General features: G+C 51.6%; 13 protein-coding genes across 13 annotated transcripts; 6 read left to right on the top strand and 7 right to left on the bottom strand.

Annotated features, from left to right (window-relative positions):
- Window positions 1-225: 225 nt before the first annotated feature.
- J4E87_004134 (uncharacterized protein) lies at window positions 226-1064 on the bottom strand (the record flags this gene model as incomplete). The annotated part of the gene is made up of 4 exons (XM_049375757.1): window positions 226-319; window positions 368-566; window positions 616-871; window positions 933-1064. The coding sequence occupies 4 exons, from the start codon at window positions 1062-1064 to the stop codon at window positions 226-228; spliced, it is 681 nt and encodes a 226-aa protein (XP_049234742.1).
- A 540-nt stretch (window positions 1065-1604) lies between these two features.
- On the bottom strand, window positions 1605-3443 carry J4E87_004133 (uncharacterized protein; the record flags this gene model as incomplete). The annotated part of the gene is made up of 7 exons (XM_049375756.1): window positions 1605-1827; window positions 1881-2242; window positions 2294-2618; window positions 2670-2786; window positions 2838-3116; window positions 3167-3308; window positions 3359-3443. 7 exons carry the CDS (start codon window positions 3441-3443, stop codon window positions 1605-1607), a joined length of 1533 nt encoding a protein of 510 aa, XP_049234741.1.
- A 1642-nt stretch (window positions 3444-5085) lies between these two features.
- J4E87_004132 (uncharacterized protein) lies at window positions 5086-5627 on the bottom strand (the record flags this gene model as incomplete). Its single annotated transcript, XM_049375755.1, has 3 exons — window positions 5086-5204; window positions 5307-5576; window positions 5621-5627. The coding sequence occupies 3 exons, from the start codon at window positions 5625-5627 to the stop codon at window positions 5086-5088; spliced, it is 396 nt and encodes a 131-aa protein (XP_049234740.1).
- A 2239-nt stretch (window positions 5628-7866) lies between these two features.
- Window positions 7867-8901, top strand: J4E87_004131 (uncharacterized protein; the record flags this gene model as incomplete). The annotated part of the gene is made up of 3 exons (XM_049375754.1): window positions 7867-8037; window positions 8081-8136; window positions 8190-8901. 3 exons carry the CDS (start codon window positions 7867-7869, stop codon window positions 8899-8901), a joined length of 939 nt encoding a protein of 312 aa, XP_049234739.1.
- Window positions 8902-10226: 1325 nt separating this feature from the next.
- On the top strand, window positions 10227-10822 carry J4E87_004130 (uncharacterized protein; the record flags this gene model as incomplete). The annotated part of the gene is made up of 2 exons (XM_049375753.1): window positions 10227-10675; window positions 10741-10822. The coding sequence occupies 2 exons, from the start codon at window positions 10227-10229 to the stop codon at window positions 10820-10822; spliced, it is 531 nt and encodes a 176-aa protein (XP_049234738.1).
- Window positions 10823-11575: 753 nt separating this feature from the next.
- Window positions 11576-12694, top strand: J4E87_004129 (uncharacterized protein; the record flags this gene model as incomplete). The annotated part of the gene is made up of 1 exon (XM_049375752.1): window positions 11576-12694. The coding sequence occupies one exon, from the start codon at window positions 11576-11578 to the stop codon at window positions 12692-12694; it is 1119 nt and encodes a 372-aa protein (XP_049234737.1).
- Window positions 12695-13408: 714 nt separating this feature from the next.
- J4E87_004128 (uncharacterized protein) lies at window positions 13409-14366 on the top strand (the record flags this gene model as incomplete). Its single annotated transcript, XM_049375751.1, has 2 exons — window positions 13409-13473; window positions 13526-14366. 2 exons carry the CDS (start codon window positions 13409-13411, stop codon window positions 14364-14366), a joined length of 906 nt encoding a protein of 301 aa, XP_049234736.1.
- A 284-nt stretch (window positions 14367-14650) lies between these two features.
- On the top strand, window positions 14651-15844 carry J4E87_004127 (uncharacterized protein; the record flags this gene model as incomplete). Its single annotated transcript, XM_049375750.1, has 1 exon — window positions 14651-15844. One exon carries the CDS (start codon window positions 14651-14653, stop codon window positions 15842-15844), a length of 1194 nt encoding a protein of 397 aa, XP_049234735.1.
- A 248-nt stretch (window positions 15845-16092) lies between these two features.
- On the bottom strand, window positions 16093-17727 carry J4E87_004126 (uncharacterized protein; the record flags this gene model as incomplete). The annotated part of the gene is made up of 3 exons (XM_049375749.1): window positions 16093-16314; window positions 16371-17448; window positions 17549-17727. 3 exons carry the CDS (start codon window positions 17725-17727, stop codon window positions 16093-16095), a joined length of 1479 nt encoding a protein of 492 aa, XP_049234734.1.
- Window positions 17728-19086: 1359 nt separating this feature from the next.
- Window positions 19087-19967, bottom strand: J4E87_004125 (uncharacterized protein; the record flags this gene model as incomplete). The annotated part of the gene is made up of 5 exons (XM_049375748.1): window positions 19087-19107; window positions 19167-19181; window positions 19251-19378; window positions 19452-19566; window positions 19614-19967. 5 exons carry the CDS (start codon window positions 19965-19967, stop codon window positions 19087-19089), a joined length of 633 nt encoding a protein of 210 aa, XP_049234733.1.
- A 1168-nt stretch (window positions 19968-21135) lies between these two features.
- On the bottom strand, window positions 21136-23073 carry VTS1 (Flap-structured DNA-binding and RNA-binding protein; the record flags this gene model as incomplete). The annotated part of the gene is made up of 3 exons (XM_049375747.1): window positions 21136-21183; window positions 21240-22522; window positions 22572-23073. 3 exons carry the CDS (start codon window positions 23071-23073, stop codon window positions 21136-21138), a joined length of 1833 nt encoding a protein of 610 aa, XP_049234732.1.
- Window positions 23074-24914: 1841 nt separating this feature from the next.
- J4E87_004123 (uncharacterized protein) lies at window positions 24915-25487 on the bottom strand (the record flags this gene model as incomplete). The annotated part of the gene is made up of 5 exons (XM_049375746.1): window positions 24915-24971; window positions 25023-25083; window positions 25130-25254; window positions 25309-25379; window positions 25427-25487. 5 exons carry the CDS (start codon window positions 25485-25487, stop codon window positions 24915-24917), a joined length of 375 nt encoding a protein of 124 aa, XP_049234731.1.
- A 402-nt stretch (window positions 25488-25889) lies between these two features.
- On the top strand, window positions 25890-27407 carry VPS4 (Vacuolar protein sorting-associated protein 4; the record flags this gene model as incomplete). Its single annotated transcript, XM_049375745.1, has 5 exons — window positions 25890-25998; window positions 26053-26079; window positions 26129-26300; window positions 26351-26683; window positions 26735-27407. The coding sequence occupies 5 exons, from the start codon at window positions 25890-25892 to the stop codon at window positions 27405-27407; spliced, it is 1314 nt and encodes a 437-aa protein (XP_049234730.1).
- Between the last annotated feature and the right edge of the window lie 299 nt (window positions 27408-27706).

Genomic DNA, 27706 nt, shown 5'->3' with positions numbered 1-27706 from the left:
ATCACCCCGCGATGCCGCAATTTTCCGCACGAGCCACCAGTGACGCATGTGAATGAGCCGCAATCCATGTGTCTGGGCTGATCTGCAATCTTCGCAATCACAGCCTCTACATTGCTGTACAGCTACGTCGTTATCGTGGTAAACGCGTCAAGAAATTAAGAAATCTCATTTCTAATATTTACAAACACTCCCAGTGGAAATTTAGTCACATCCAGACCTATCCTCCTAACCGCGCCAAACACCCGGACCCGGCGGCTGATATGTCTCTGGCGCCGATGTGTACTTGTTCAGGTCGACAAGAATTCCCGGGTCATTACTTCTGCGACCTAATGTTAGCATGTTCTGGGTGCTCATCAGTTTGACTTACTTGTAGGCACCTGGGAACGCAACTAACGGGCTCGGCAGCCCATTCCCTCCCTCAATTATCTTGATCTGCGAGCAAGCCAAGTAGAACTGCGCTTTGTTCGCTTGCATAGCCATGTGCAGTGCGATGTGCTCAACGCGGAGCAGGTAATCGCCTGATGGCGTAGCAGCAGGGATTGTTGTGTTGGGTGTGAGATACTCGTCTGCGAAACGTCATTAGTAAACGCGAAGTGAAGAGAAGGAATAGCTTACTCTGTCCTGGCCAGCTCATCTGTTTCTGTGCGTTTACGGTCGGCATTGTGGTACTAATCTTGAACCACACTGCACCACTCCCGTCCCAGTTCTTCACATCCTTGCCATCAGGAACTCTCGCAAGGTAGTATTGCGTTGGTCCCGGGTGATTGACTTGTTGCGTGGATATGTAGTGAATAGTTGATCCGGCCGGTACGCTTGCGACGTTTGGCGCGGTTTTGGGGGTGTAGCAGCGAATGTCCGCGACAGTGGGGTTCTGGCCAAAGTAAGTATCATAGACACATCATGGGCCAGTGGTAATTCGAAGAGTATCTTACCTCGATGCCTTGCTTGGTGTTCGCATTCTTGGTCTCGCGGGTCGAGGCCCAGTCTTTATCTTCTGACTTTCCATCTACGACAAGACGTGGGAATGTGTCTGTTGGTATGAGACTCATATCACTGGAAATCATTTGTTGCTAACTCACAATGTGCCTTGACCACCGTAGCGGCTACCAGAAGTGTGATAAGCATCTGCATGATGAGGGGTCAGATTCTTGCGCCTGAGAAGTATTCACCTCTCGCTTGACGTCTTATGTATGCTTCATGACCCCGGTTCCAGAACAGACATGTGAGCTGAGTTGCGAACTATCGGTAGATTAGCTTGGCGGTTTGGCATACACCGAAGTAGTCTACTGCAGACCATACACACATCACAATATACCATCATCGACAAAAGAACCAATAGGCATCGATATGTTTATGAATCATGTGCAACGGTCCAGCATCTGCCGAAACAAAGCAGGCCAATGCCCAGACCGCATGTTGCCAATAGCTCACCAGATCAGTAGCATAGTTCACCATCACAACAAGCATATGAAGAATTTGGAGGCCCATGCATTACTGGGCAAGTTGAAAGGGAAAAGTTGAATTCCCAAATGCCCTACGCTAACATCGAGCAAAGTAAAAACGAACGAAGTGTTGAGGTCGTATCGAATCGTAAACACACACGTCTAGTGCATGTAGCGGAACTCAGGGTGTCTGTATCCGAGATCCTTGATCTGAGCAGCGGTCTTGCCGACCAAGCGGTGGTCTCGCTTGCCCATATCACGCTGCTTGTTCTCCCACTTGCAGTAGCAGATACCGAATATGGCGAGAATACAGACGCAACACTGACCAACCAAGTTGATGGTGTGGCCGATTGGGTATCGTGGCGCGTCAGCACTTGTGTAGGTCCTGTAATGTATTAGCCTAGGATCTGATTCAATTATTCACATAATCTGACGTACCAAGTCGCGAGAATACCTCCAGCGGTACCCAGCGTGACAACGTAAGCAGTCGAGACGGAGCGGATAGCAGGGCCGGCCGCATTGTTCGCCGCCCACGCAAGGAAACCAGGACCTCCGGGAAATGCACCAATGGTGATCAAGAAGATACCGCCGTATCGGACGTTAGGGTCGGTCGCCCATCGCATGATCGAGAAGCCCGCAATAGCGGGGAGCGTGAAGACAGCGAGGTAGACACCACGGCGGTTCGTCTTGTCTGATGCGAAAGCTATTGCGATAGCGATCAAGCAAGCACATACATAGGGTGGTACTGAGTAGAGTTGTGCCTTGGTGGCCGTCCATCCGAGATCCCTGAGGATAGTGGGCTAGTAATGTATGTTAGCAAATCATAAGTTATGGGGAGGATATCGGCTTACCATGAACAGTGAGATACCCTGTACAGTGATGTTGATGAAGAAGAAACCAAAGGCACAGAAGTAGTTTGTGATGTTCATCACGGCCCGCTTGACGTGGTGTACTTCAGTCTTTTCGTTCTCATCAGCTCCTCCTTTCAGCACCAGTCTCTGTGTGGCAATCATTCGTTCGCGCTCGTTCAAGAACCAGCATTCTTCTGGGCTACGGGGCATAAGAAAGGGAGCAGCAAGGCCGACAATGACGGTAAAAAGTCCCTCAAAGAAGAAAATGTTACGCCAGGTATGGAGAATCATAGTCGAAGCTCCCCATGGTGGAATACGAGCGAGACTGTACTGTAGTTAGTTTTTCATGTAATCTCAAGAATGTGACAGGACCTACGCAGTAGCGAGCAGTCCACCAAAAGCTCCAGCCATTGAGGCCGCGGATACGTAGATACCAATGCGGAACAAAAGTTCGTTGCGCTTGTAGAAACATGTGATGAAGAATGCCAATCCCCTACAGACTGATGGTTAGTATGCACTCCAAACAACGATAGAAGGTACTTACGGCATCACACCACCTTCAAACACACCTAAGAAGGCCCTTGCAACCAACAGACCTGCGAAGCTGCTCACAAAGGCGCTGCATAGTGAGACCAAACCAAAGCCACAGACGAGAAGTGGCAAGTAGTATTTCGGGCCAAGTCTCTTGAGAAGGATGTTGCTCGGTACTTCGACGAACATGTAGACAATGTAGAAGATCGAGGTAACCCAGTTGAAACGGACACCTGTGTTGAGACCCAATTCCTCTCCCATACCCTGGATACGCGCGTTTCCAACATTAACACTTTCAAGGTGGTTAGCGAACAGTTTTGCGCAGAGTGAAATGATACGTACCGATCGAGGAAACAGAGCAGGTAAAGAAAGGTCGTGAGTGGCACAATCACGCGGTCCAGTTTACGTCGAACCTTCTTCTCTTCCTCAGCTGTCCAGGTAAACTCGCCGTCTGTAGATCGGTCGCTTCCATTGGCCTCCTCAACTAGCAAATCCGTTAGCACATGTTCGCGACAAGATTAGTAAACAACGTACAAAGCACATTGTCTCCCTTCTCCAGCTCAGCAGGGGTTGGGTGGTTTGGGTGTGTCCCCGTCGATACCATCCCGATTTGTGCCATCTTGTCCAAGTAGGATGCCGAATTCGAGATCTAAAGGATGCGAAGCGAAATCTCTTCGTTGTGTCGTGGCCCCACAAGTTCCGAAAGTCTGGGGAAAGGAATCTGGGGAAGAGCACAGCCCATATAAGAACGTACGATGCGTCCCGGTATCCGAACAAGCTTACTCGTCGCACGTCTGTGTCTTGGGTCGCAAGTCGAAAGCCAGGAAGAGGGAATCGGCAGTTACTTCGCAGCCTTCAGAGGATGGCAATACGGCACCATGTTTAGCTTGATGTCCGCTCCACCGCGCGCTCTTGTCCCGTTCCAGCTGGCGGCTTGATTGAACAGGGAGCGAAGTCGGTGCGGAAATTTTACCGAGTCGACACAGAACCCTACATAACGCCGCATAATTATCAACGGCCTCCTCCTTGGTTGGCGTGTTGCGGGGCCGTTCTCTTGGCTGACATGGGTTGACTCGTGGAGCCCGCGAGGGTGACGGGCGGATGCTTTCATTGTGGTCATTTTGAAACGCCACGCTTGGCGAAGCGGGACGAGAACTTTCGTGTTGCTAGCAGCTCGCGATGCGCTTCGGCAGTTCTGTTCATCTTCTCAGTGCTTCCTGATGGTGTTAACAAACTGTAGTTATGGAGTTCTTCTCCTCATAGATTGAACTGGGGTAGGGCGGATGATTGCGGTCAGATTACGGGCGTAATGTGTGACAGAAGATTTATCCACCGTGGACGAGTTTTGCTGCCGCACCAACAATGTGGGTGATTGATTGCTGCATATCAGCGCGGCAGGATTGCATACGGTCTACAGTATTCCAGACAACTGGGTATATTTGCCGCCGAGGTCTAAAGTGATGCAACTGGCAGCCTTCACAGATCATGATGTACCTTTGCTGCTCATGCAAACAATAACATCCCCGCAATTTAGCCGGAATCCTTCGTCGTCCGGTGGATTTTCTTGGTTTCTTTGTGCCTTTCCGAGCAACAAAATGCAAGAAATCCACCGACGCGTACTCGCAAGTAGAGCCCCTAAGCTTCTCAGCGAGTAGAGTGTGTGATAGGGTCCATCAAAGTGGGCGGGTCTCGTAGCTGGACTGTTCCGCTCGGTCTAGCCGTATAGTGGCTGCAGGTTTATGGCTCGCACAAACGCAGAATGCAAAAGCTTTGGGAAGTCGAAAGACGCGACTCGGTGGCCGAAGATGGCTGTCAGTGCTGCGAAGTGGGACGGGCGCCGGCGTCGGGGAACAGGACGCTCTTGCCAAGCTGTCGCGCCACGTGGCTGAGACACTGAGCTTCACAACATTGCGAGCTCCATAAATACATACTGACCTACAGAAGATCAAATAATTTTAATTCGACAAGGATTCGCAATTGCAGTATTCAAAGCGCCGATCATCTCCAGAGCCTCGTCCTCAGAGCTTCAACTTCTCGAGACGCCGTGTCAACGACCCACGACTCCACAAATCATCGCGTCAAGGGCCACTTCCCCTCACAAATACATGAACCTCCACAGTCGCACACGGGAACGGATGTCCCTTCTCGGCAACGCTACCTTTGGCGTCTCGCCTTCGTCTCCACCAACTCCTTCATCACGTCTCTAATCTCATTAGGTCTTACCGGCGCGTCATCCAGATCCACCTTGGAAGCTGATGATGCTATAGATGCGTGGGCTTTGGCGGCTTGGGTGGCTTCTCCGGCTTTCCCTTCGGTAGCTGATCGAACGCGGCAGTCGTCTTAAGGGCGGGTTTGTTCCCGCGATCATCCTCGGTTTCGGCTATTCGATCATGTGACCACTCTTGGACATCGTCTTCAGCAACTTAAACTCCAGAAAGATCAGCTTCAAGTTGATCGAATACACGTCGAGAGTTCTGCGTACCATTATCAGAGAGAGCTGTTTGCAACTCTTCTCGAAGCTCCAAAATTGTGATTTCCAATGCCATATTCTGGTCGTCCATTTGTCGGACGAACTCAGCTTGCTCTACCGCCAAGATGTCAAGCTGAGTATCTACTTCTTCAGCATGGCGCTGACCATCTGACAGTAGCTCTTCAAGAGTTGCTTTAACCTCATCTTCAACCAAATCCAGGCTATCTGCAAGCTCATCTCTCTCTTCTTCAAGCGCGTCCATCCGTTCCCTCAACTCATGCACTGTGTCTGTTTCAGCAGCGTGAGATCTAGTTAATCGCGCGAACGCTTCATCGCGATTAGCTTCTTCTTGCTCTAGACATTCTCCGCAGTTTTCGTCCCTGTCTTTCTCGAGCTTTCTCCAAACAGATCGGTGATTGGCAGCTTCTGCGGTTTTGGCAGTGGCACAAGACCATGTCGTTAGATCTAGATGCCCGCAGGCGAATGTTGTCTCGAGATCGACGTGAACACAGATGTCTGCTGTTGCTACCTTTAAGTCCTGTTCACGCTCAGCTTTCCGTTGCTGAAGCATCTTAGCAGACACGGTCCCAGCATCTCGAGCCTTCTGTTTTTCTTCGTTACGTTCGCGACTGAGGCGATTTATGAGTTCCGTTACACAAGGTCTGCATTCGTACTGCCTTGTCCTAGTATGGTCTGCAGTCTTCTTACAACTCCTCTCCCCACAGGGGAGGTTGATCTTGCTCTCGTGGCCACAGTCGTACGTAATTACGAGAATGGTACACATAACGGACAATATGATTTTGAGGTAGCGGTATCCGGCGATCTCACTCTGCGATTAAGATATGGGTGATAGACACGACTCTCGTATAGGTTTTGAGCATCTACGCTACAACCTTGGAATGATCAACGACGTGTCACTCAGAGAGTCTTCAACAGCTTCAACCTTGCCATGTGAGCCAAATCGTCACATTGGGCAAAACAGGTCACATTGGTAAATGCTTCACAAAGGCAACTAATTACAAAACCATTACATTCGGCACACGATTTCTGTTTTCCCCAGAAAACGCCGTCCACTACCTGCATCCTGTCATCGCCAAACACCCAATCTACTTGTCTGCTCTCATTTATCACGCTAGCCCAGGATGTGCACAACATATCGCGTTTACTTCTACTGCGGACACCTAAAGTCCACGACCACTCACGAGCACTCTGGCATCGAGTGCACAATCAACGAGGCGAAGAGCATCACAATCGACGAAAAGTGCAAGCGCTGCGTTCAACGGACATCTCGAAAGAACGTCCGACTCGGCGATATCATGAACGGTGCGGAAGTACCATCGATAGTAAAAGGCGAGGAGAGTGGTGCCCATAGTGGCGACAGTGAGCGATGATAGGAGGTTCAGAAGACCAGGAGTTCTCAATATTTAACTTCACTATCATCGAACCGTCATGAACAATCCAGAGAGCAAGAAAACACATATGTCGGGTTCTGGATTGGAATCAGACTAGATACGCATAAGATAAGGTAGCCCTCTATGCGGTGATCTACGCTCACCGGTTTATTATGGAAGTCGTAGCATCGCTGAAATACGACGTACTCAAATCTCGCGTTGCGTCCGATGCATGCAAACGTGATGACCTGGTGAAGCGCTTTTACGTTCATGGGAGTAGCCTATTGTCCAAATTGTAGTCACATAAGCCCAGCGTGCAGTTCTCCATGGTCTCTTGAGCTCATTCCAAGCATCACAGCACCCTATATGGCAGACATCACTGTACCTGTCAGTCAAGTTTACGCCACCTACCGCTCCCTTGGAAGATATCTGGAGAATCCCAATATCAGGCTGTGAGAAGAATGTCTAGACTCATCGCCTTATAGATTGCACGCGGCATTACTCGTGCCCGGCGAAGGCTCCACAGACAGCACCCCTCTTCTGGTGCTAGCCTTGTCGACGATAAACATAGAGCTCGCGCAATAACGCTCCTTATCATCATAAGTGCTGCGACCGATAATTCGACTTGTGACTATCCGTTGTTCGAGGGCTCGACGAGATCGCGGCCACTAACTGGCGATGGATTGTCGGCACCCGAGGCGTGGACTAGAGATCGGTCTCTGCGCGAGGTGCTAGAGCGACTTCCGTATGCGAGATATGTGCGACGAGGGCGCTATGCGTGACATAGTCTTCGGCGAAGTCTTATGAGTAGTGTCGATGCGAAGAGAACGAGGCGGGGAGGAAGCTGTTGAACGCGTTCAGAACAGCTGACCCGAAGACGCGGTTGAATGAATATGGTCGGGGGAGCATGTGAACATATGGCATGTCTGCTCATGTCTTCAGACGTGTCGTGAGCTACATCAGTGTAGACGACCTGCGGGTTGTGTAGGAAGCCTCGCAAGCTCCAAAGGTTGGGTTCCCAGCCGCGTTCCGATGCGCGGGTGTTGCCGGCTATAATCGATAAGTTCCGACGGAGATTCCGATCAACTCACCACGCCACCTCCACAGACGCTTGACTTCGAGACTTCACACCCCAGATCACATTCCACTCAAATCACGACGCGTCTTACTTGATAACCAACATGGCCAAAGTCGAAGGTGCCCCTGCTCATGGCGCTGTAGCCCACCTCCTACCACAAACATACAAGCGATTAGTCTCGGAATGGCTTGAAGAGGACACACCAAGTTTCGATTACGGTGGTTTCGTAGTGGGCGAGGAGCTTTCGGAAGCGAAGCTGCTCGGAAAGAGTGAAGTGAGTGTTTTCGACTACTGTAAGTGCCGACTAACATTGACAGGGCATAGTAGCAGGCGTCCCGTTCTTCGATGAAGTGTTCCGACAACTAGGTTGCACGTGCGTTCATCTCACCAGATTACATGATCAAGCTCAATATTGACAACTACTAGCGTGGAGTGGCACGTCAAAGAAGGTGCTTCATTCCAACCCATCACCCACTGCGCTACTGTGCGCGGCCCAGTCCGTCACCTCCTTCTCGGCGAGCGCGTGGCTCTCAACACCCTCGCCCGCTGCTCCGGCATCGCGACCAAGTCAAATCGCCTACTTACTCTTTTACGAGGAGCTGGTTACCCAAACATTCTTGCTGGTACCAGGAAGACTACACCAGGTTTTCGACTTGTAGAGAAGTACGGCATGCTGGTTGGAGGCGTGGACGCGCATCGAGTTGATCTTAGTGCAATGACGATGCTAAAAGACAACCACATCGTGGCCGCAGGAAGCATCACCAATGCAGTGAGAGCCGCCAAAGCAGCAGGCGGCTTTGCAATCAAAGTCGAAGTTGAATGCCAATCGTTTGATGAAGCAGACGAGGCGATTGCCGCTGGTGCTGACATCGTCATGTTAGACAACTTCACCCCAGAAGGTGTCCAAGTTGCTGCTAAAGATCTGAAGGATAAGTGGGGACGGGGTACTGGAGACAGGAAGCAATTCCTCGTTGAAGTGAGCGGTGGGCTTACAGAGTACAACGTGGAGAAGTACGTCTGCGGCGATATTGATGTCGTGAGCACGAGTAGCATACACCAAGGAGTACCACACGTGGACTTCAGTCTGAAAATCGTACCGAAGAGTAAAAAGGATGGAGGGGAGAGTCTAGCGGTATAACCTGACGATGGGCGAAGGGGACTTGTGGGTATCCCTTACGTATCGACAGACATAGCTAACTAATTCAGTATAGTTATTTACAATATTTGTCACCTTTCGGTGGCATGACTTTCACTATGATACCACTTCCCAAAACTGTCAAGCGTTCGTTCCATAACCTCAGACATCTCAGACTCTTACCCTTCTAGCAAGCATGGCAAGGGGCTCAAGCAACCGCTATCCGCGCTGATCTACGACACGGCAACATCACTAATTAAAGCGCTCTTGTAGTCACTGTCTTCTAAAAAATCGTCTCACAATGCCAACATCGACTGCAATACGTGGCCCTCTATTCCTGCTGCTCGGGCGTCATCTAGCCGCTTTGCGTCGCCTCCGCGGTCTGCGTCAAGCCTTTCCAACCAATCCTTCTCGTGGCTCTCGCATACAAGTCCTTTGATCTTCGGCAGCCGGCTGGCCTGATCACCGGTAAGAGGTCTGGGTCCGCTTCCCTGCATTCCAAGGTTATATCGCCGTCGTCCCGGTCATGTCTGCTAGAACAACTCGCGCGTCCGCCGAATCTAAGCGATGGTCTCCACATACGCCTTGCTGCGCCTTCAAGTGCTTTCATCTGTCTGTTGCGCGTTCGAAAGCTACTCCTGGATCGTGCCGGGCTGGTGTACACCATGGGAAGGTCGACCACGCTGGCTGGCAATGCCCTTTCCGCCCGGATATTCAACAAGCCAAGGTCATACGTTGGGATCAATCAAATCCCTAATTTTATCCAGCAGTAGGTATGCAAAGCCGAGTAAAACATCGTTACTCTCTTGGGTTGCGTTGGCAAGCGCTGGCGACAAGTATAAAGTTACGCCCGACGCGGTCTTCAACTAGACTCCATAACGGTGGGTCTGCTTGTGGATCTGACAAGGCCGTGCCCAATGAGCGCCTTCCGCTTTCGCAGAAGGCTTCCGCGAGAGTTCAAGCATCAAAGCTCCCGGCCCTAAGCGAACTACGTTTGCTTCGCTCACCTTCCGTGTGCGCCGTAGCCCAGGCACGAAGGAACGACGTCCTCTCGCCTCAAGCTCGTGTTGTAAATTATTTTGCTTGTATCGCATGGAGCCAAACCGCTTTCTTTTTACCGCCATGTAGAGCTTCGAATCCTACATCGGGTACACCGAGTGACAGAGCACGCATGCGCCCCATCTCGCATATCCATGGATGTCGAGGCGTGGAAAAGACAGGTACAAAAGGGTGAGCTGTAGGCACCCTCTTCGCATCACCATTCTCTCGTCCACAAACTTCAGCTTAATCAAGCCCTACAACATCATTGCTCTCCTCACTTTTTCAATATGCAATACCTCAACACCATCCTCGCTTTCGCTGCTGCAGTGTCAGCTGTCGATATCAAGTCGCACGGCGAGTCACACTGCAAAGGTACCGAGAGGGTATATGTGAACGCCAAAACCAACCAGTGCTATGCCGGTGGCGGGATATCCTACGCTTGGTCGTTCAACGCTATTCCCACAAACTGGAACCTGCAGACTCGATCTCACAAAGACGGAAACTGCAAAACGCTGGTTCACGCCTGGAACTCGAATGGCGCACGCACGGTCTGCCATGGCGCAGCCGTCAACAACTTGTTGTACACAGGTGCTGGATACAGCTTCGCCAGCAAGAAGAGGTCGGAAGACACAGTTTTCAACAGCGAAGACTGCATCTGGAAGCCAGACCTTATGACCCTGGGAGACGGCACAACATACAAGCTTACAGATGTTGAGGACGAAACTGCGAAGATCATGTAAGAGCAACCCTAAGCACCAGACAGGGCCCTGGATATGATGTACTAATTTCATCTTCTCATAGACTCGCATATGGTGATAACACCACGATTGCCGAGAACATGCCAAGCACATTCGACGAGTACATTACACAAGAGCGTCGCTGAGTGTGCCATCAAGATTGGTTGTTGGTGATCTCTAGTGCGATGCCTTGGCTCAATACATTCCATCCACTTCCTCCAATGCTACTGCGACAGCGCAGAGCAGACGCATTCACGACTTCCAAAGCTCACATCACACCTACTCAAGCAGGACTCCCGAAACGAGAAAGCGAGCAAATGATGAAATCCGGAAGAGACTAGTCTCGCTATATATTGTTGGGATATCACACACAAGATGACCTAAATCGATGACCGGCCTACTCCGTTTCCACTTCTTCTATGACTTCCATCTCTTATCTTTTGTGACACTTGGAGGATGACGATGGTATTGCTAATGATTCTCTTTGTATTTGAGTCGTGTCAGAGTGAAGATGGTAAACCCAGCGAAATGCTATTCTCTTACCTTGTACTATGGAATGCTCTCTCAACAGCACGCCAACCGTCGTTCACGTGGCACATTCACTTTCGCAACACCGTGCTATTGTTAGTTTACAGCGCAATAAAGACGCATCAAGAGTTTGGATAAGCGCTCGGTTATTGTGCAGCCGTGGACTCAATAGCAACAGCGTGGCATTGTGCTGGCGCGCCTTCCACCTTCCGACTTGGTATAACCAGTCTTTTCCGGATTACGCCAACCTACCCACAATGTCGCATCACTGTGTTATGGTCAATACAATCAACCTATAGAACAAAGTCATTTTCTCTCTCTCACTTTTCCTCGTTACCACAAACCTTTGCCGAACAAACACAGGTACAAATATGCGCACGAAATTATCGTTTACTACGACCCTGGCGGCTCTCGCAATTTTGGGAGACGCGCACGGCGACCATGCTAATGACAGCAGGCAATACTCCCTAACAGACGATCTTAGTTACAAGAACTTCTTCTCCGCCTTTGACTTCTTCAACGAAACCGACCCAACCAAAGGCTTTGTCAATTATCAGAATCAGGAAGATGCTACCAAACAAGGCCTAATAGGCTACCTTGAGGACACAAAGTCCGTGTTCATGGGTGTGGACTATACGACCAAGGACCCCACTGGCCGCGCTTCTGTTCGCCTTGAGAGCAAGAAAAGCTGGAATCATGGACTACTCATCGCAGACATTCGTCATATGCCCTCGTCGGAATGCGGCACTTGGCCAGCCTTTTGGCTTTTATCGTCTTCAGTGCAATGGCCGAACGGCGGGGAAGTCGATATCCTCGAGGGTGTTAACGACTATGAAAGCAACTCTGTTACTTTACACACAACCAAGGGCTGTGTTGTTGATAACTCGACTGCGGCTGGAGGAGGATTTGGTGCTGTAGGTGGTGATAACAATGCGCCATTTACTGGTCTTATGAGTACCGACGACTGCGACGTCGCCGCTCCTGGCCAAGAGAAGAACGTCGGATGCTCTATCCACGCTCCTGACACCATGCCTGGTATCCAAAGTGGCGGCGGTAGCGGTAGTTCCGACAATACTGGTGCCGCGCCTCTCGCATCTTATGGTACCGATTTCAACAAAGCGCAGGGCGGTGTCTATGCCATTGAATGGGCCGCCACCAGCATCTCAGTTTGGTTCTTCCGCCGCGACTCCCCGGGCTTCACGGATAATTTCTCTTCGAACACCACGACACCCGACCCATCAACCTGGGGCACACCTATAGCGCACTTCGGCGGTGCTGGCTGCGACTTTTCTGAGCGCTTCAAAGATCTTCAGATCATCTTTAACACTGCCTTCTGCGGCGAATGGGCAGGCGCCGAGTGGGATAAGTCTTGTGCCAAAAAGACCGGTGTTGTTACTTGCAATGAGTATGTACGCGATAATCCCCAGGCCTTCGTGGAGGCGTATTGGGAAGTCGCGGGATTGAAGTGGTTCCAAAAGGGTGCTGCGTAGAGGCGGAATACCGTTGCAGTTCTGCCGAAACGCGAGGAAGTTGCCCATTTCCCCGTGAAAAATGCCAAGACAAAGGGTAGATGGTATGCTTGGTGACTATCACATCCGTATTTGTCGTGTAAGCTGCGTCTGGGCTACGGAACTGTTTCGCTTTCCAATGTCTTCAAGCTTAGCTTCGCGGATGTCAAATTCGATGCTTCCTGGTTCAATCGCGTCTATTCAAGCCCAAGCTGCCCTCCCGAGGCCGATATGAGAATATGCAGACTATCTCTTGTTCGATGTGGAATTGTGGAATCGTTCACTTTGAAGTGATTTTCTGGTTATGATTGTGGCTACGATGTTCGAAGGTACCTATGTCATTTGGTCGGTTGCCCACTTCCAAGCCGAAGATGTCTGGAGCCGATTTCCTCAGTAGATATGTGCGCACAATGATCAGAGTTTCGTAGAGCAGCCAAAGGAAGGAAAAGAGGCTGAGAGTTTACGTTCAGGATGTGCGCGGGCGCGTCGCGGACGCGTCAGACAGTTAGCCAGGTTGGGTTAGCGCTTGAAACGCCTCCTGCAACATTCCATCCAAGCTCCCGACCCTTTTAGCCCCTGGGAAACGGTTTGAGCGCAACACAGCGACATCCGCACTACCCTCGATCATAAGTGTAGTGTACGACCCTCGTTTAAAACCACGTTTTCGATAAGCCCGATCTATATCCATTCAGTGAGATGGCACCTCCGGAAAAGCGCCCTATGATCCCGAAGAGTGCGCACACTTTAAGCAAGCTACCCGAGTACGAGGCCCATTAACCTTGAGCTCATGGAATTCTGACAAATCAAACGTAGCTTGAGTAGCAACATCATCAAGGTCAGGCTCGGCATCAAGAATTTCAACTACGATGAGCCAGGCGAGCTGGGGCCGACCGAGGCAAAGGTCGATCCGCGACAGAAAAGAATCGAGGACTACTTCAATCCTACCCCCAAACTTGATAAATTGAACAGCATGCCGGGCCAAATCAACATTCAAAGCGGCACAGGGAACCGGAACAATGAGCGTGTGTCATTTGTACATACGAGTGTTTTATGCCAAACGTCCGCTTTCTTCCAGACTGCTACGAAGCAGATATGGCGGGGCCAAACTCGAAAGCCTATCGATCTTACCACAGAAAACTATGGTATCTTCCAACAGTACCTACAGTGGCTATACAGTGGCAGGATCGCAATACATTGGTGCCCAGAGCCTGACAAAAATATTCCAAACAGTTCGTACAAGGCGACCCACGACTTGTTGGAACAGTATCTCTTTGGAGGCAGGATGCTGGATCCAACCTTCCAGAACGCTGTCATCAGAGCTTTTATGGACTGCATAAGTAACGCGCATACTTTTCCGACTTGGAACAAGATTAGGGATGTGTACAAAGGCACTATGGAGAACTCTCCGATCCGGAAGCTCCTCTTGGATATTTTGGCATCCCTAGCAGACAAGACTTGGAGCTTTGATAATATCGTAGAGGAGGCTGGTGAAGAGTTTACCAATGATCTAGTAGCTACGTTGGCGGTGAAACGACAAAAGCCTGGATCGAGCTGCAAATGCAAACACATGAATCAATGGGCTTGCCCACAAACCCAGACGAGATACTTCTGCGAGATTCCCGATGATAAGAAAAGAGGGGGAGCTCCTGCATAAACTATGTAAACGTTATCGAACAAAGACAAGGAAGGACTACTACACGTCAGCCTCTTACGTACCATTGTTTATGTTTTGATTCCGCATAACTTGTTGCAGCAAAAGGATAAGAATGCTCAAGTGTACTCGATGTAAGCTAATCTCAATACGCTGGCGTTGCGCCAAGAATATCCCAGTCTTGATGGGGTCGAAATTGCCCGCCCTGGGAGCAATCACAACACCCGTGGACGGTTCCTTCACTGCGGACAAACGCGCAGCGCTAACCAAAAACCGGACTAGCGACGATGCGCTCTCACCTCAAACTGTGGTCCGCGGTGCAATCAAACATCCTTTCGCACTTCTCACGCCGTCAATCGACTTCCAAAGACTTGATCGATCCACAATGGCGCCCAAAACCGATCGACCAGCGAAGCGAAGAAAGCTTCTCCCTCGGGGTGTCGCTGATTCTCGCGATTTACTTGAGTAGGTTCTACATGCACATGATTCTTGGAACGATCCTAACACGGCATAGTGTAAGCAGCGAAATACTCATGGTCAAGGTCGGGAGTGGCGACGATCCAGTCCAACCGAGTGCAGCATGCGAAAATTGCGGCAAGAAGGAAGGCGAGCAGCAACGTGCGGGAGATCTTGCTGATAATATGAACCAAGAAGATGGACAAGGTGCAGGAGAACTCGAGAAGCAAAACGTAGTTCTTGTCCAGGGTGACGACAAGGGTGCTGGCACAGACTCCGACAAGGACGGCGCAATTGACAAAGAGAGCGACGAGAACAGCAACGAAAGTGATGACAGCGATGACGACAGCGATATCGACTCAGGAATCTCCGACCAACGCATCTTCCATGTCCACAAAAGCGTTCTCTGCAAGACATCCGCCTTCTTCCAAAATGCAACGAAGCCAGAATGGACTGGTCCAACACCGCGACCTACAGATCTTTCTGACGAGCTTCCAGAAATCTTCCATTTGTATGTGCAATGGTTGTACAGTGGGAAGATCGCCGTCGAGATCACGCCCTCCAGTGACTCGGATACGGACGTTCGCAAACACGAGAACGTGGATTATCATTCACTGATTCAGTCGTACATACTTGGAGAGAAGCTCATGGATACCACATTTCAGAACGCAGTACTGCAATGTTTGATCGAGTGCGTGGAGCAAGCAGACTGTTTTCCCGGTGACCGGACTATCAGGACGGCCTATAAGCGCACGATAAAGCACTCGCCTCTTCGTAAATTGCTGGTCGACTTCTGGGTGTGGCACGGCGATTCTGAGGAGGCGGCTGATGACATGAATGCGAGCCTGGGGACCGACTTCACGAACGACTTACTTAAGGCCATGCTTGAAGCGCGTCCTAGTCCGGACACGAATAAAGCGAAGGTCCAGCCTCCTTGGCTGACACATCTGGAGATCTACAGCATAAAGGATAACAAGAAGACCGCCAAAGACACCAGCAACAGCGGAGATGTCGCCAAGGAGTAGCGTGGAGTGTGTCTGCAAATGTTGCTGAGATTTGTGAGAGGAAGTGTTGTACGAGGCCCTTCACGATACACTGAGATGGTAGATTACTACACAGGAAAGGAGGAATCGTGTAGAGTCCTGCAACTCGAAGCTTTTACTGGATACCTGCGTGCAAGTCGTAGCTAGGCCAAGAGCTTGGTAATGACAACCAAAGACGAGTATTAACAATGAAGGCTAGCATGTGCCCGTAAATTCAGTACCATGTTTCCCTAAATCGTGTATCTGAATCGTGGGCTGTCATCGCCCATCTCCGCAATATCCTCATCGCTCATCCCTTCAACCAGATGCTCTTCCTCACCCTTCTCACGTCTCGAGTTGATGCGCCCAAGATGGAACCACATGACAGCATAGCATATACAAGCAAAAGCCACCATAGCCATAGTGATACCGTGGCCCTTGACGAAGCGAGGACGATCAGCCGTAGGATAGATCTAGCGATCTGTTAGCAGCGTTTCCACGTGGAGTCTAGCGATTACGATAAACTTACAAATGCACTCATGATACCCGCACAATTACCGATGCTCAACTGCAACCCTGTCGCAGTGGTCCTCTTTCCATATCGTGGCAAGTTCGTAGGCAGCCAAGCTAATGGCAGACCAACACAGACATACAAGCCCATTGCAACAAGGAAGCAGCCAGCGTAATGAACGCCAGAGCTGGCATCGCTGATCAACATGGCGTATCCGACGATACTCACCACGCCGAGCAATATGCTGTAAAACCCGCGCTTTTGCTGTTTATCGGAGAAGCGCGCTACAACCAAGTAGGTAATTGCACCTAGTGCGTAACACGGAATCGTAAGGACCTGCACCATCGCGCTGCTGGCGGTAGTGTTGATTGACCTGATAATTGTCGGCAGGAAGGTAGAGTAGCCGTAAAGCATGGTATCGCTTCCGAATTGCGCAAAGCAGAATACCCAGACTTTCCAGTCCTTGACGCACTTCCTTACATCCTCCCAGTGAAATTCCGCTGCTTTCTTGGTGTACCCTGTCTGGCGCTTGAGGCGAGCGGCGGCGAAAGCCTTCTCTTCAGCGGTGAAGAAGTAGGCAGTTTCCGGGGTGTCCGGCAGGATGAACCAGGTCGCGATACCCAGGACGAAGGTGGGAATACCTTCGATGATCATGATCCAGCGCCATCCGCGCAGGCCAGCCGTACCATCCATATGTCCAATAGCGTACGCGAGTAGTCCGCCACAGGCTCCCGCCAGGGCAGCAGAGACGAAGAGGTATCCGATGCGTAAAGCAAGTTCGCGCTTTGTGTAGAAGAATGTCAAGTAAATGGCCATTCCGGGGAATAACCCTCCTTCCACGGCGCCAAGAAGAAGACGGCATGCGATTAGACCGCCGTAGCTCTGCACGATACCGGTCAAGGTCGCGATGATACCCCATGCGACAGTGATAAAGGCTATCCATCGCGAGGGCGTAAGTTTCTTCAGCACCAGATTTGATGGTACTTCAGACAGGATGTACGTGACGAACAGTATAGAGACGGCTGTCTGAAATTGAGAATCTCCCATATTTAGATCTTCCTGTAGACCATATAGACGGGCATTACCGATGTTGACTCTGCAATCGCGTAAGCAAATTTCTCGTTCAAGCTGCTGCAGACTCCCAGTTGCATCCAGCCCGGATAGACGGCGCATTAATTAAAAAGCTCCAAACTCACCTGTCCAGAAAACTGAGCAAGTACAACAGCATTACCACCGGAATGACGAAAAGATCCAGCTTGCGCACAATCTTCGCTTCCAGAACGGGGTCGATGCCTTCTAGCTGCCTGCCAATCTCATCGCTCTCCTTCGCGGCATCAGGCACAGCCGGATCGTACTGTTTCTCGATGTCGCTCATGGTGTAGTCAGGCGTCCTCGCCTAATAGTGGCTCGGAGAATTAAGCAACAATGATGATCGATGACTCCACGTGAGGAAAATCGGCTGTCGCGTTAAAAACGCAAGATAACGGCAAATGCGTCAGGAAGGGATGGTGAGAAAAAAGGCAGCGAGCGTCGCGTTCTTAATGCATCCGGCCGAAATACTGATCCGTCATCACGTAGAATCTCCACGACTTTGCCACGGAAGGGGAATGCTCATGCTTTAAATTCGTCGACGGCCTACGGCTTCGACATCGGACGAGTCTGCAAGGGGGCCCACTCTGAACATGTCGCCCGCGGGCAGATCCATGGCGGGGGGCTGGAGCCAATGGAGCACGGAGCTAACGGTTTGCGGTATGACGTTGACGGCTACCCTGCCGGTAACACAGATACGACTGCTGGGCAACTGATAACGAACCACACGCGTCGCTGTGGCCTATTGTCCGCCAATGTTCCAAGGTTGGGGGAGATATCAGACAAAGGATGGGGGTGCTCGCGTGCCCTTTTGAGAGAAGTGGTGGGGACAGGCATCCGGTGTGGTTTGACATGTTCGTCGCGTTAGTCCGCTGTCATGCATCGCTTAGGCAATGCGATTAGTCCTGTCTGACCAAACAATTGCTCCAACAGGACTCGGAGACGCGATTGCATCACATCACACTTTGTTGTGCAGATCAGCGCTGATCCTGAACGCGTTCCACAACACGAGCTAATCACTAATTGATACCATTTGAGTGGGGATTGCCATTCTCAAGCAGACAGATGCCCTCATACCAACTCAGACGATGTCAGCGACGGATAACTAAAGGGCGTCGTATCCCAATCGATAGGCAGTACGATGCCAGAGTATATGTCGATCTGCGCTGAGGGATCAACAGGCCACCCCAAGTCGTCGCGCGGAAAGTCGATCTCAGCCACTGCAGCTTCCATATCCACGCTCACGGTATGCTGGACGCAGGTACCGGCAAGATTTGACCGTGCAATCGCACGAACCTCCTTCGCCATTTTCATTCCAAGTGGCCATATAGTTCCCATCGTGTTCAGAAAGCCGATGCTGAGACGCACACGATCTCGCGCTATCGACAGCGCGTGTCCATCCAATAGATAGGTACATACAGACACTTGTGCTGCCGCGAGTTGCGCAGTTAGGCACATGATAAAAACATTGTGCCTTTCGAGAGCGCATGGGATTGCGAGGAGTTTGGTATGCATTTCGGTCGCCTTGAGCACACGTGCGGTATGTGTGTTTCGCCCAGTTTTTGGTGTCAGCGTAAAGGGAGAAGGAGGCAGAAAAGACTGCGTGGTCATCTCTTCAGGAAGGTGAGGTAGTGACGAGAAGGGCCTATGCAGTGTTGAGATGACTCTGTCTTTGTTAGCGTAACAGTAGCAGTGCATGAAGGAACGAATTACATTGCAGCACACATATGTGCCATGTACCTGTTGTACGTATCGTTAGCGATCATGTTTTCGTCCGGCTGACGGTGTGGCATACATCACCTCATCTACTTGACCATCTGGTCGAAGCGGGTCCTTCTTACAAGCCGGCAGCATCGCCGACCAAATCGCCAATTTCATGTCGCAGTTCTCGGCCATCGTTTCGCTAAATATAGCAGTGTCGATAAAAGACTTCATGGCTGGAACTGTTAGGCATCATACGAAGTAGATAACGGCTTTCATTGGGTACGTCCACCTGTGGTCTGTACTTACTGCCAGCGATGACCATTCCGATGTCGTAAAGATATACGATTGAGGAATAAACAATCTCAATTTCTGCGAACTCACGGGTCTGGTACTCCGCCCACGTCATCACAGGCGGGATGTTCTGCTCATGTCAGCTCTCACCTCTATCTGCGCAGCATCTCGACATACCCCTGACTCAAAGTATTCATCATCGCATGGCAAATCAACGTTGTTCGATGTGAGAAGTAGTGTGTAGAAGGGCGTGTTGGTGACAAGGGCGAAGTTTTGATCCACAATATAGAGTACGTAAAACGTTCGCCTCCAACACTCTTCCAGTACACCGCTACCCTCCCCATACGCTCGAGCAAAGTCTCTTTCGTTCATACGCAATTCTAATGCAATTGTGATAGCTTTATCCAGGTGCTTACGAGCCTCGGCTCTGGAAATGCTGTGGAACTCAGCGAGAGCAAATAGCAGCAGCGCTTGAACATTGAATGGTGTATGCGCCAGGTCGGGCGACGTGACAGCTTCTAATGCTGTCATGTGGTAGGGTTTCGATAGAGTCCAAGGGGCGTAGATTGATCCGATCCATTCCAAGACGGATATTAGTGTGGTCATTCCATGGTTCCCGTGCAGGCGCCTGGCTTGCAGATAGTGGAGAGGCAGTACAACTGGCCATGAAGACCAGAAATATTCGAAGTACAAATCGATGAGTCGTTCATTGTCGACTTGGAAAATCATTCGACTTTGCTGGGTAACGTTCCGTTCACGAAAAGGTATGGAAGAACCTGATGAACCGCTCTCAAAGGATCCCAGGCTAGACTGGTCGGATGGGGATGGCGCTGGTAACTGAACTTTTCCGCTGGTCAAGTTTTTGGGTTCTTGTTGCAGTCGTAGACGTCGCTCCGCAAGTGCAGCTTTGCTGAGACCTCCTCTTCTAGATTTTTGATAGATGCATTCTTTCCCGTCGCGCCTGCATCGGTTGCAGGCGGGTTGTGTGGAGTCACACTTTACGTGTCTATTGCGGCACTGGATACAGGCCAGCACTACTCGTTCAATTCGTTTCGGATCCGACGATAGCTCCATGGTTGAAGGAAAACAAGAGGAAGAGCGTAGGTTGCGATGGGATCACGGCCGTAATTGGGGACACCGCCAAAGGAGATCTTGCGCGCCAACCATGGAAGGTCAAAGTCAAGATTATCCAAAAATAATCATACATTCCGGTGAGTGGAAGACGAGCACGACGCGTAGGGCTGATCTGACTGGTTACACAGCGTGTCAAGTTGGGCGCCTGCCGAGTCGGCAAGAGTCGGATGTGCATCAGCATTGGGGGCCGCTCCTTGTTCATTAAGATGTTACGTTGAAAACCACAAACTCTCAACACGGTTTAGGCATGGACAGAGCGCGCTCGCGTGCGACACATTCAAGAGTTCAGCTGACACACATAGTGTCACTATTAATCCCGTACATTCGCAAGCCTTTCTACCCTACTACCATAAACTAGAAATAATCGCACTATAAACCCACAATCAGCCTTCGTGATACGACAGGCCAACGTAGCAACATCCAAGTCTCTGGTCTCAATGCACAAAACATGTAATCATATGCGTTCCAGACCTGACGGCCAATAAACCGTACCAGCTGGGGTTGTCGCTTTTCGGTCGTATATCTATAATCGAAGGCGATGAAGCAGAATGAAGAAGCCGCGAGCTTAACGCAGCTTGCCGTGATCTTGAGCCTCTTTGACCTGTTCAAAGACCTGCAATACAATGTTAGTTATCGGGTTCCGTACATTAGAAGAATGGTGTTGCATACCTTGAGCATCTTCCTACGTGCACCAAGAGCATTGACTCCACGCTTCTCCAAGCCTTCGTCATCGAGCTCAATAAGCTCCTGCCACTTGAGGTCCTTCAGGTTATCTGTGTACTTGTGCAGACGAAGACTCCGAAGCCAGTTGGGAATGTCCGAAAGCAGACCAGGGTCGGTGGGATCCTCCGGGGGCTTGGAGCTGCCGCGACGGCCTCGGGGAGATCGACCGCGATCAATATTGTCACCGAGGAAGCCATGGCCTTCATTACTGCCGCCGGCGAGACCAAACTGAGCAAGGTTGAGAGCGCCCATACCGTTGTTCATCATGCCACCGCCGTAGTCAGCAGCCAAGAACCCATTAGCTTGAGGCGATGTGAAGTTGCCCATGGCACCCATGCCCTGACCCTGCATTGCGAAGCCGGGGGAGCTGGGGCGAGATCGGCGGCCTTGCATAGCAGCCAATTGCTGGGCCTGAAGAGCAGCCGCTTGCTGTGGTGTCAATACTTGGCCAAGCTCGTTTGTCATCAGGATGTTTCCGTTGCCCATCTGAGGCATGCCGGGGGACATGGGTCCGTTGTCAGAAGATCGGGCGCGGCGGAATTTGCGTACATCGTCCAGCTGGATGCGGTTGTTGACTGTAGACAACGCGGCCAGTTTCATAGCAGTAGCGTTCGCGACCATATCGGCCTGGTTGTTCGACTGCTGGAAATTGGCGACCATGGGAGTGCTCAGCTGGGAAGCCCAGCTTCCACCTGGGTTATAAGAAGGCGAAAGGAGCGGCATGTTGGAGGAGTTGGCCTCGAGAGCGTTCAAGGTGGTGGTCTGGACATTGTTGCTATCGTTCTGGAGAGGAAGACGTGGAGATCGAAGACCGGCGGATGGAGGTGGCTGAGTGAATTGGCCCATCGGTGGCTGCTGGTGCTGCTGCTGGCCCGAAGACTTGGGACGGTTCGCGCCCTCGTTCCAGGGTGATGCTGGCGGAGCATTGTTCTCTCTCTTGCTGTCCTCAGGGGCGGAGATGGTGGGAGCCGCTAGAGAGGTACGATCTCCAACGGTGCTATTGCGGTTGGACGCCGGCGCAACACCGACAACGTCGGTGAACTCAGCCTTCTGCTTGGCGATGGCAGCCGCGGCGTCCGGGAACATGCGGTTGATCTGGGATGTCTCCAAGCCCGAGTTGCGTTTTCCAGCACCCGGGGATGGCGGCGGACGGCCGAGGCCCATGGAATGACGGTTTTCGCCAGTGCCGAGCTTGCTCATGGCGTCGCTCAGTTTCTGGGTCATGGGATCTAGCGCTCGTCAGCATGGAAAGTGGCCTGTGGATGTTGTCAAGCTCACCTTTCTCTCCGAAGTTGGCAGGGGACAGAACTCCAGACATGGGCACGTTCTTGGACATCTGCTGCAGGACTTGGATGAAGAAGCGAATCTGCACCTGCGTCGTCTGCTGGAGGAGAGCGTAGAGGGCTGCAGTTCTCTCGGCCTCACTAAGGACGCGGAACCACTGCTCGATAGCGCTCAGCTCGTCCTTAAAGTCCTGATCAAGAGTGGCTGTCGCCATCTCTTCGAGTGTGTTCTCATATTGGTCGATATCGGCGAGCCACTGCTGAGCAGCGCGCTCCATCTCATCCGGGTTGCCCGACTGCGTGTTGTTGCGCCCGAAGTAGATTTCAGACGCGGGACGAATGCCACGGTTGGCAAGCGGGGAGGGGAAGCCACCTAGATCAGCTGAGGCACGGAGATGGTGGTTGGCGCCGAGGGAGGTTCGGGCTTGCGGGGGACGGAGCGAGCTGGAACCCTCGGGGGTGCTGTTCCTGTTGGCGGCGATGTGGCTGGCAGACATGGCGGCGGTGAAAGTGGTCGACGGCGGGTTGAAGTGTAGAGGGTGAAATTCTGGCAACTTGTCAGTACGGCCGGCCCAAGTGCTCGCAGGCCGGATGCTGGCACACGTACAGTGTAGACTGGGCGGGAGCACGAAGGAAGGTATTGATGCTTGCACACGAGTCTTCTCCTGCAGTCCCAGCTGCCTCAAGTCAGTATAACGTCGGACGCTCGTGGGAGCGCGAACTTGCCTGTGCCTCAAAGGAGAGCTCGATGAGTTTCGCGGGAGGCTGACACTTGTGCAGGGATGCGGTCTGCTGCGATGCACAGGCAGGCCGGGCAATAAGAAGAGACAGCGTAATATATCAAGGTACAAAGAAGGGAAGCTCAGCGACAGGAGGTCGAGTGTGAAGACGGCCAGAGGAGTGTTCGCTGCCAGGAGTCCGTCGAAAAGCCCGCGGCGTTGGGTTAGCGCGCCCAATCACGGAACCCTGCGCAAGGCTGAAGCAACGGCTCGCCAGATCTAGCCTGGTCCTCAGCTGTTACAGATAGTCGCGGCATACGTGACTACAAGCCTTCTGTTTGGATGGCGTCCATGGCTATCTCCGATTGTGTCAAGGGCGGTCACGGCTGCAGCTGCCTGTGAATCCCTCGCCTCTCCCCATGGTACACCTCCACACGCCCGCCCACCAGTTGACCGACTGTGGCACTGTGGCCGTTTCGAGTCGAGCAAACGCGTCGACAGCGTGCTAGCCACACGATAGCATAGACGGTCAGAAGCGCACCGTTTCTGTAACAGCTTCTGCGGTGCCGTGCTTCTTATTGGCGAGCCGCGCCGTCAAACGCTCCGAGAAACAAAAGGAATTCTTCCCGAGACGTGTTCATGCACTGCCCGCTGCTAACACTAGTCGTTCGGGTCCACGGATACAAAAGTTGTGCCTCTCCAGGTCGTGTTCTATCATTGCAGGAGCGTCTGAGACGACCCACTGTTGCCTGATCCGACATCTGATGCCCTTAGGTGCATGCGCTAACCTCAAATGGTTAGGTACGTGTCGTCAAACGTGCATTGATAGCGCTCCAACGCTCCGCGAACAGGTGAATGTAGGAACGATCCATCCTGAAGTGTGAGTGATAAACATGATCTGGTGGCGATTGGTAAGGTGAAGAGGAGGCGCGACTAACTATAGGCAACATGGTCGACAACTATCTGTTTGACTTGCAGTTCACACGGCTCTAGCAAATACTCGCTAACAACTGGTTTTTTAGAATAATGAGTGATACACAAAGTCCAGTTTCTCTATCCCCTTGTAGGCTACAGGCATTTCGCTATCAACAATGATAAGCAGCTTTCGTTTCCGCGAGATACCAGTATCTGAAAAAGCTAAGAAGGCCACAGTGCCTGAACAATCTACAAATTGGATTACTTGAGGCAACGTCGACTTCGAGGCATCTGTCTGATTTTCTCTTGATGGGGTGACTGACATGTCTGAAAGTAGCGATAAGGTGGATGAAGATAGTCTTTGAGGAGTATTGTAAGGTTAGAGTATTAAAGTGTTGGAATGCTGGGCTGGGCTGCGGCTGGTTACTCTCGCTCTTGCCACTAGTAGTGAGGTCTAGCCACGCACAGTGAAGTTCCTTCGCATACCTTTGAGTCAAGAATGTCCAGACGTTCTGGTATCGAATGCCATCCTCCTTGAGATACTGAGTGTAAGAGTCGGCGGCAGCGTGGCCGACAATAGTGCCACACGCCAATCACCACGGAGCAGAAGATAGCCTCACTGTAGAAGGAATTTGTACGAAGATGAAAGTGTTTCTCGGTGGAAATGGGTATCTTGTTGTTTTACATCTGCCGTGCTCAAAGTTTCATGATGATGCCGCTGCTTGCTGTGATTGCTGTGCCGCCGACTGGATTTGAATAATCTGATTTGGGCATTAGCTATCCGCGTAACGAGACACGTTCGAAAAACATACCTCGCCCTTGATCTTCTCACTCTTGTCTTGTATACCCTGTATCTGTTTCTCGATATCCTTGCTGCATCCAGTCAGCAGAGACTCGCCACGCCAACGGGCCCACTCACATCTGTTTGTCGATGAACTCGAGGCGACCGTTGACCGACATGACTGCCTCCGTCTTGTCCTGCTTCAGCAGTACTGGGCCAATTTGTTTATAGATGTTTGCATCGTCGTCGAGGATGTCAAACTCCTGAGATGACGCCTTTCAGTATGTGATCCGAGACCAATCGCAATCTCCGCATACCTTCTTGACGGTACTGTTCTCCTGTTGTTGCGATTCGAGCTTCTGGCGAGCCTCTACTGCAGTTCCGAGCTCTGTTCCGAGATTAGCTAGGGATCGGCCATCTTTGGGCGCGGCTTACCAGCCTGGAGGCCTTGATAGCTTTCAGACAGCGCCTGCAGCTTCTTTTGCACGTCTGCCATGGCTTTGGTGATGCTGAGTGACGCGTGCTGCAAAGTTTGGTGCAGTCTCGTTCGGAAGTCGCGAGTGGGATGCTGAACTCCCTCAATCCGGTTAGAAGCAACGCGGGGCTAGGTGCCTTGGCCGTACCTGGAGCGACGGGCACCTCTCGTGTACGACCGCAAAGCCCATTCACGCGAAACAATCTCGAGCGCACCCTCGCCTAAACATCGTCGATCCAAGCTGCGAATCCCTCCCTTGCCTCACATACTCGCCCTGGCCCCGCGAACCCACAGGCAGCCTGCACGCGATTGCCCCACTCAGATCGCCCTCCGCCGCCCATACATCGATCAATCAACACACCAGCCGACGCGCGCTCCGAGAATCACGCTCGCTGAAGCCTCCACCGACCTCCGGCCTTCACAATGAGCAACGCCGACTTCCTCGGCCGGGCCATCGAGACGGTCAAAAAGGCAATTGAGACGGACACGGCAGGCGAATATGAGAAGGCGTATCAGCTGTACTACAGTGCTCGTCAGTGCCACGAGATATAGGTCATGTTAATTTGGATGCTAACTTCATGCGCAGTCGAACTGTTCATGCTCGCTCTCAAATGTACGTCGGTCGGATTCTGTAGATTGGCAAACATGCTGACGCTCAGTAGGGGAGAAGAACCAGAAGTCCAAGGATATGATCCGCGGCAAGGTAGCCGAATACATGGAGCGCGCCGAGAAGCTCAAACAACATCTGAACCAAAATGACGCCTCAAATCGCAAGAAGCCAGCAGCCATGGGCTCAAACGGCAAAGCAGCAGGTGGAAGTGGAAAGGGCGGAGGGTACATATCAAGTCTGCGCCGGCCGAGAGTTCGCAACTGACCTCTAACAGTGACGAGGACGAAGGCGAACAAGACGCCGACTCGAAAAAGCTCCGCGGTGCGCTCGCTGGCGCCATTCTATCCGAGAAGCCCAACATTCGATGGGAAGACGTAGCAGGTCTGGAGATGGCAAAAGAAGCACTCAAGGAGGCCGTTATATTACCCATCAAGTTTCCTCACTTGTTTACCGGGAAGCGACAACCATGGAAGGGTATTCTTCTCTACGGGCCACCTGGTACCGGTAAGAGTTACCTGGCAAAGGCGGTCGCTACCGAGGCGAACAGCACATTCTTCAGTGTCTCCAGTTCCGATTTGGTCAGCAAGTGGATGGGTGAATCAGAACGGTAGGTGAAACAGTCCATTTCGGCGCGACGCGGCAACTGACATGATGTTAGACTCGTAAAACAGCTCTTCGGCATGGCTCGCGAGAACAAACCCTCGATTATCTTCATCGACGAGATCGACGCGCTCTGCGGACCTCGAGGCGAGGGCGAGTCGGAAGCATCACGACGTATCAAGACAGAACTGCTAGTGCAGATGGACGGTGTCGGTAAAGATTCGAAGGGCGTACTCATTCTCGGTGCGACGAACATCCCATGGCAACTTGACTCTGCCATCCGACGACGATTCCAGCGAAGAGTTCACATAAGTCTGCCAGATCAACCCTCCAGGATGAGGATGTTCGAGCTCGCGGTTGGCAACACACCTTGCGAGCTGAGCCAGGCCGACTACAAGAAGCTAGCCGAGCTTAGTGAGGGATACTCTGGGTCTGATATCTCGATTGCGGTACAAGACGCGCTCATGCAGCCCGTGCGACTTATTCAGACAGCAACACACTACAAGCCCGTCGAAGTAGACGGTCAGACAAAGTGGACACCGTGCTCACCCGGTGACCCACAAGCAGAGGAGAAGTCATGGACAGACCTAGACGGCGATCAGCTGCTCGAGCCACCTCTAAAGGTCAAGGACTTTGTCAAGGCGATCAAGGCTTCAAGACCGACTGTGAGCAGAGAGGATTTGGACCGCAGCGCCGAGTGGACAAAGGAGTTTGGTAGTGAGGGCGCGTAGACGAACCGTTTGTTGTCGTTTGAGGCGGTGCTGTATATCTTCGAGGCGCTTTTGGTGTTTATATCCCCTTCTAGCATAGCGAATCCAGGCCGTACATGGACCGGCCGGCGTTGATGCTTCGAATACATAAGCAATTTGAGGCTTTCTCGTTCCATGATGCTACAAAGGCGATACAGCATATACATTCATATCTCGCTTTGAGATTCTCAGGATTGAGGCAAAGATGTCATTGCGACTCGTGGCGCTTGCAGAGTGAACGTTCTTGAATAATGGTGGCTCATTTCTCTACACTAAACTGG

Source organism: Alternaria ethzedia (assembly GCF_023757985.1).
Source record: "Alternaria ethzedia strain BMP 0044 chromosome Unknown scaffold_7, whole genome shotgun sequence".
Taxonomy (NCBI): domain Eukaryota; kingdom Fungi; phylum Ascomycota; class Dothideomycetes; order Pleosporales; family Pleosporaceae; genus Alternaria; species Alternaria ethzedia.
The sequence above is the reverse complement of the archived record's forward strand: the minus strand, read 5'-3'. Positions and strand labels throughout refer to the sequence as shown.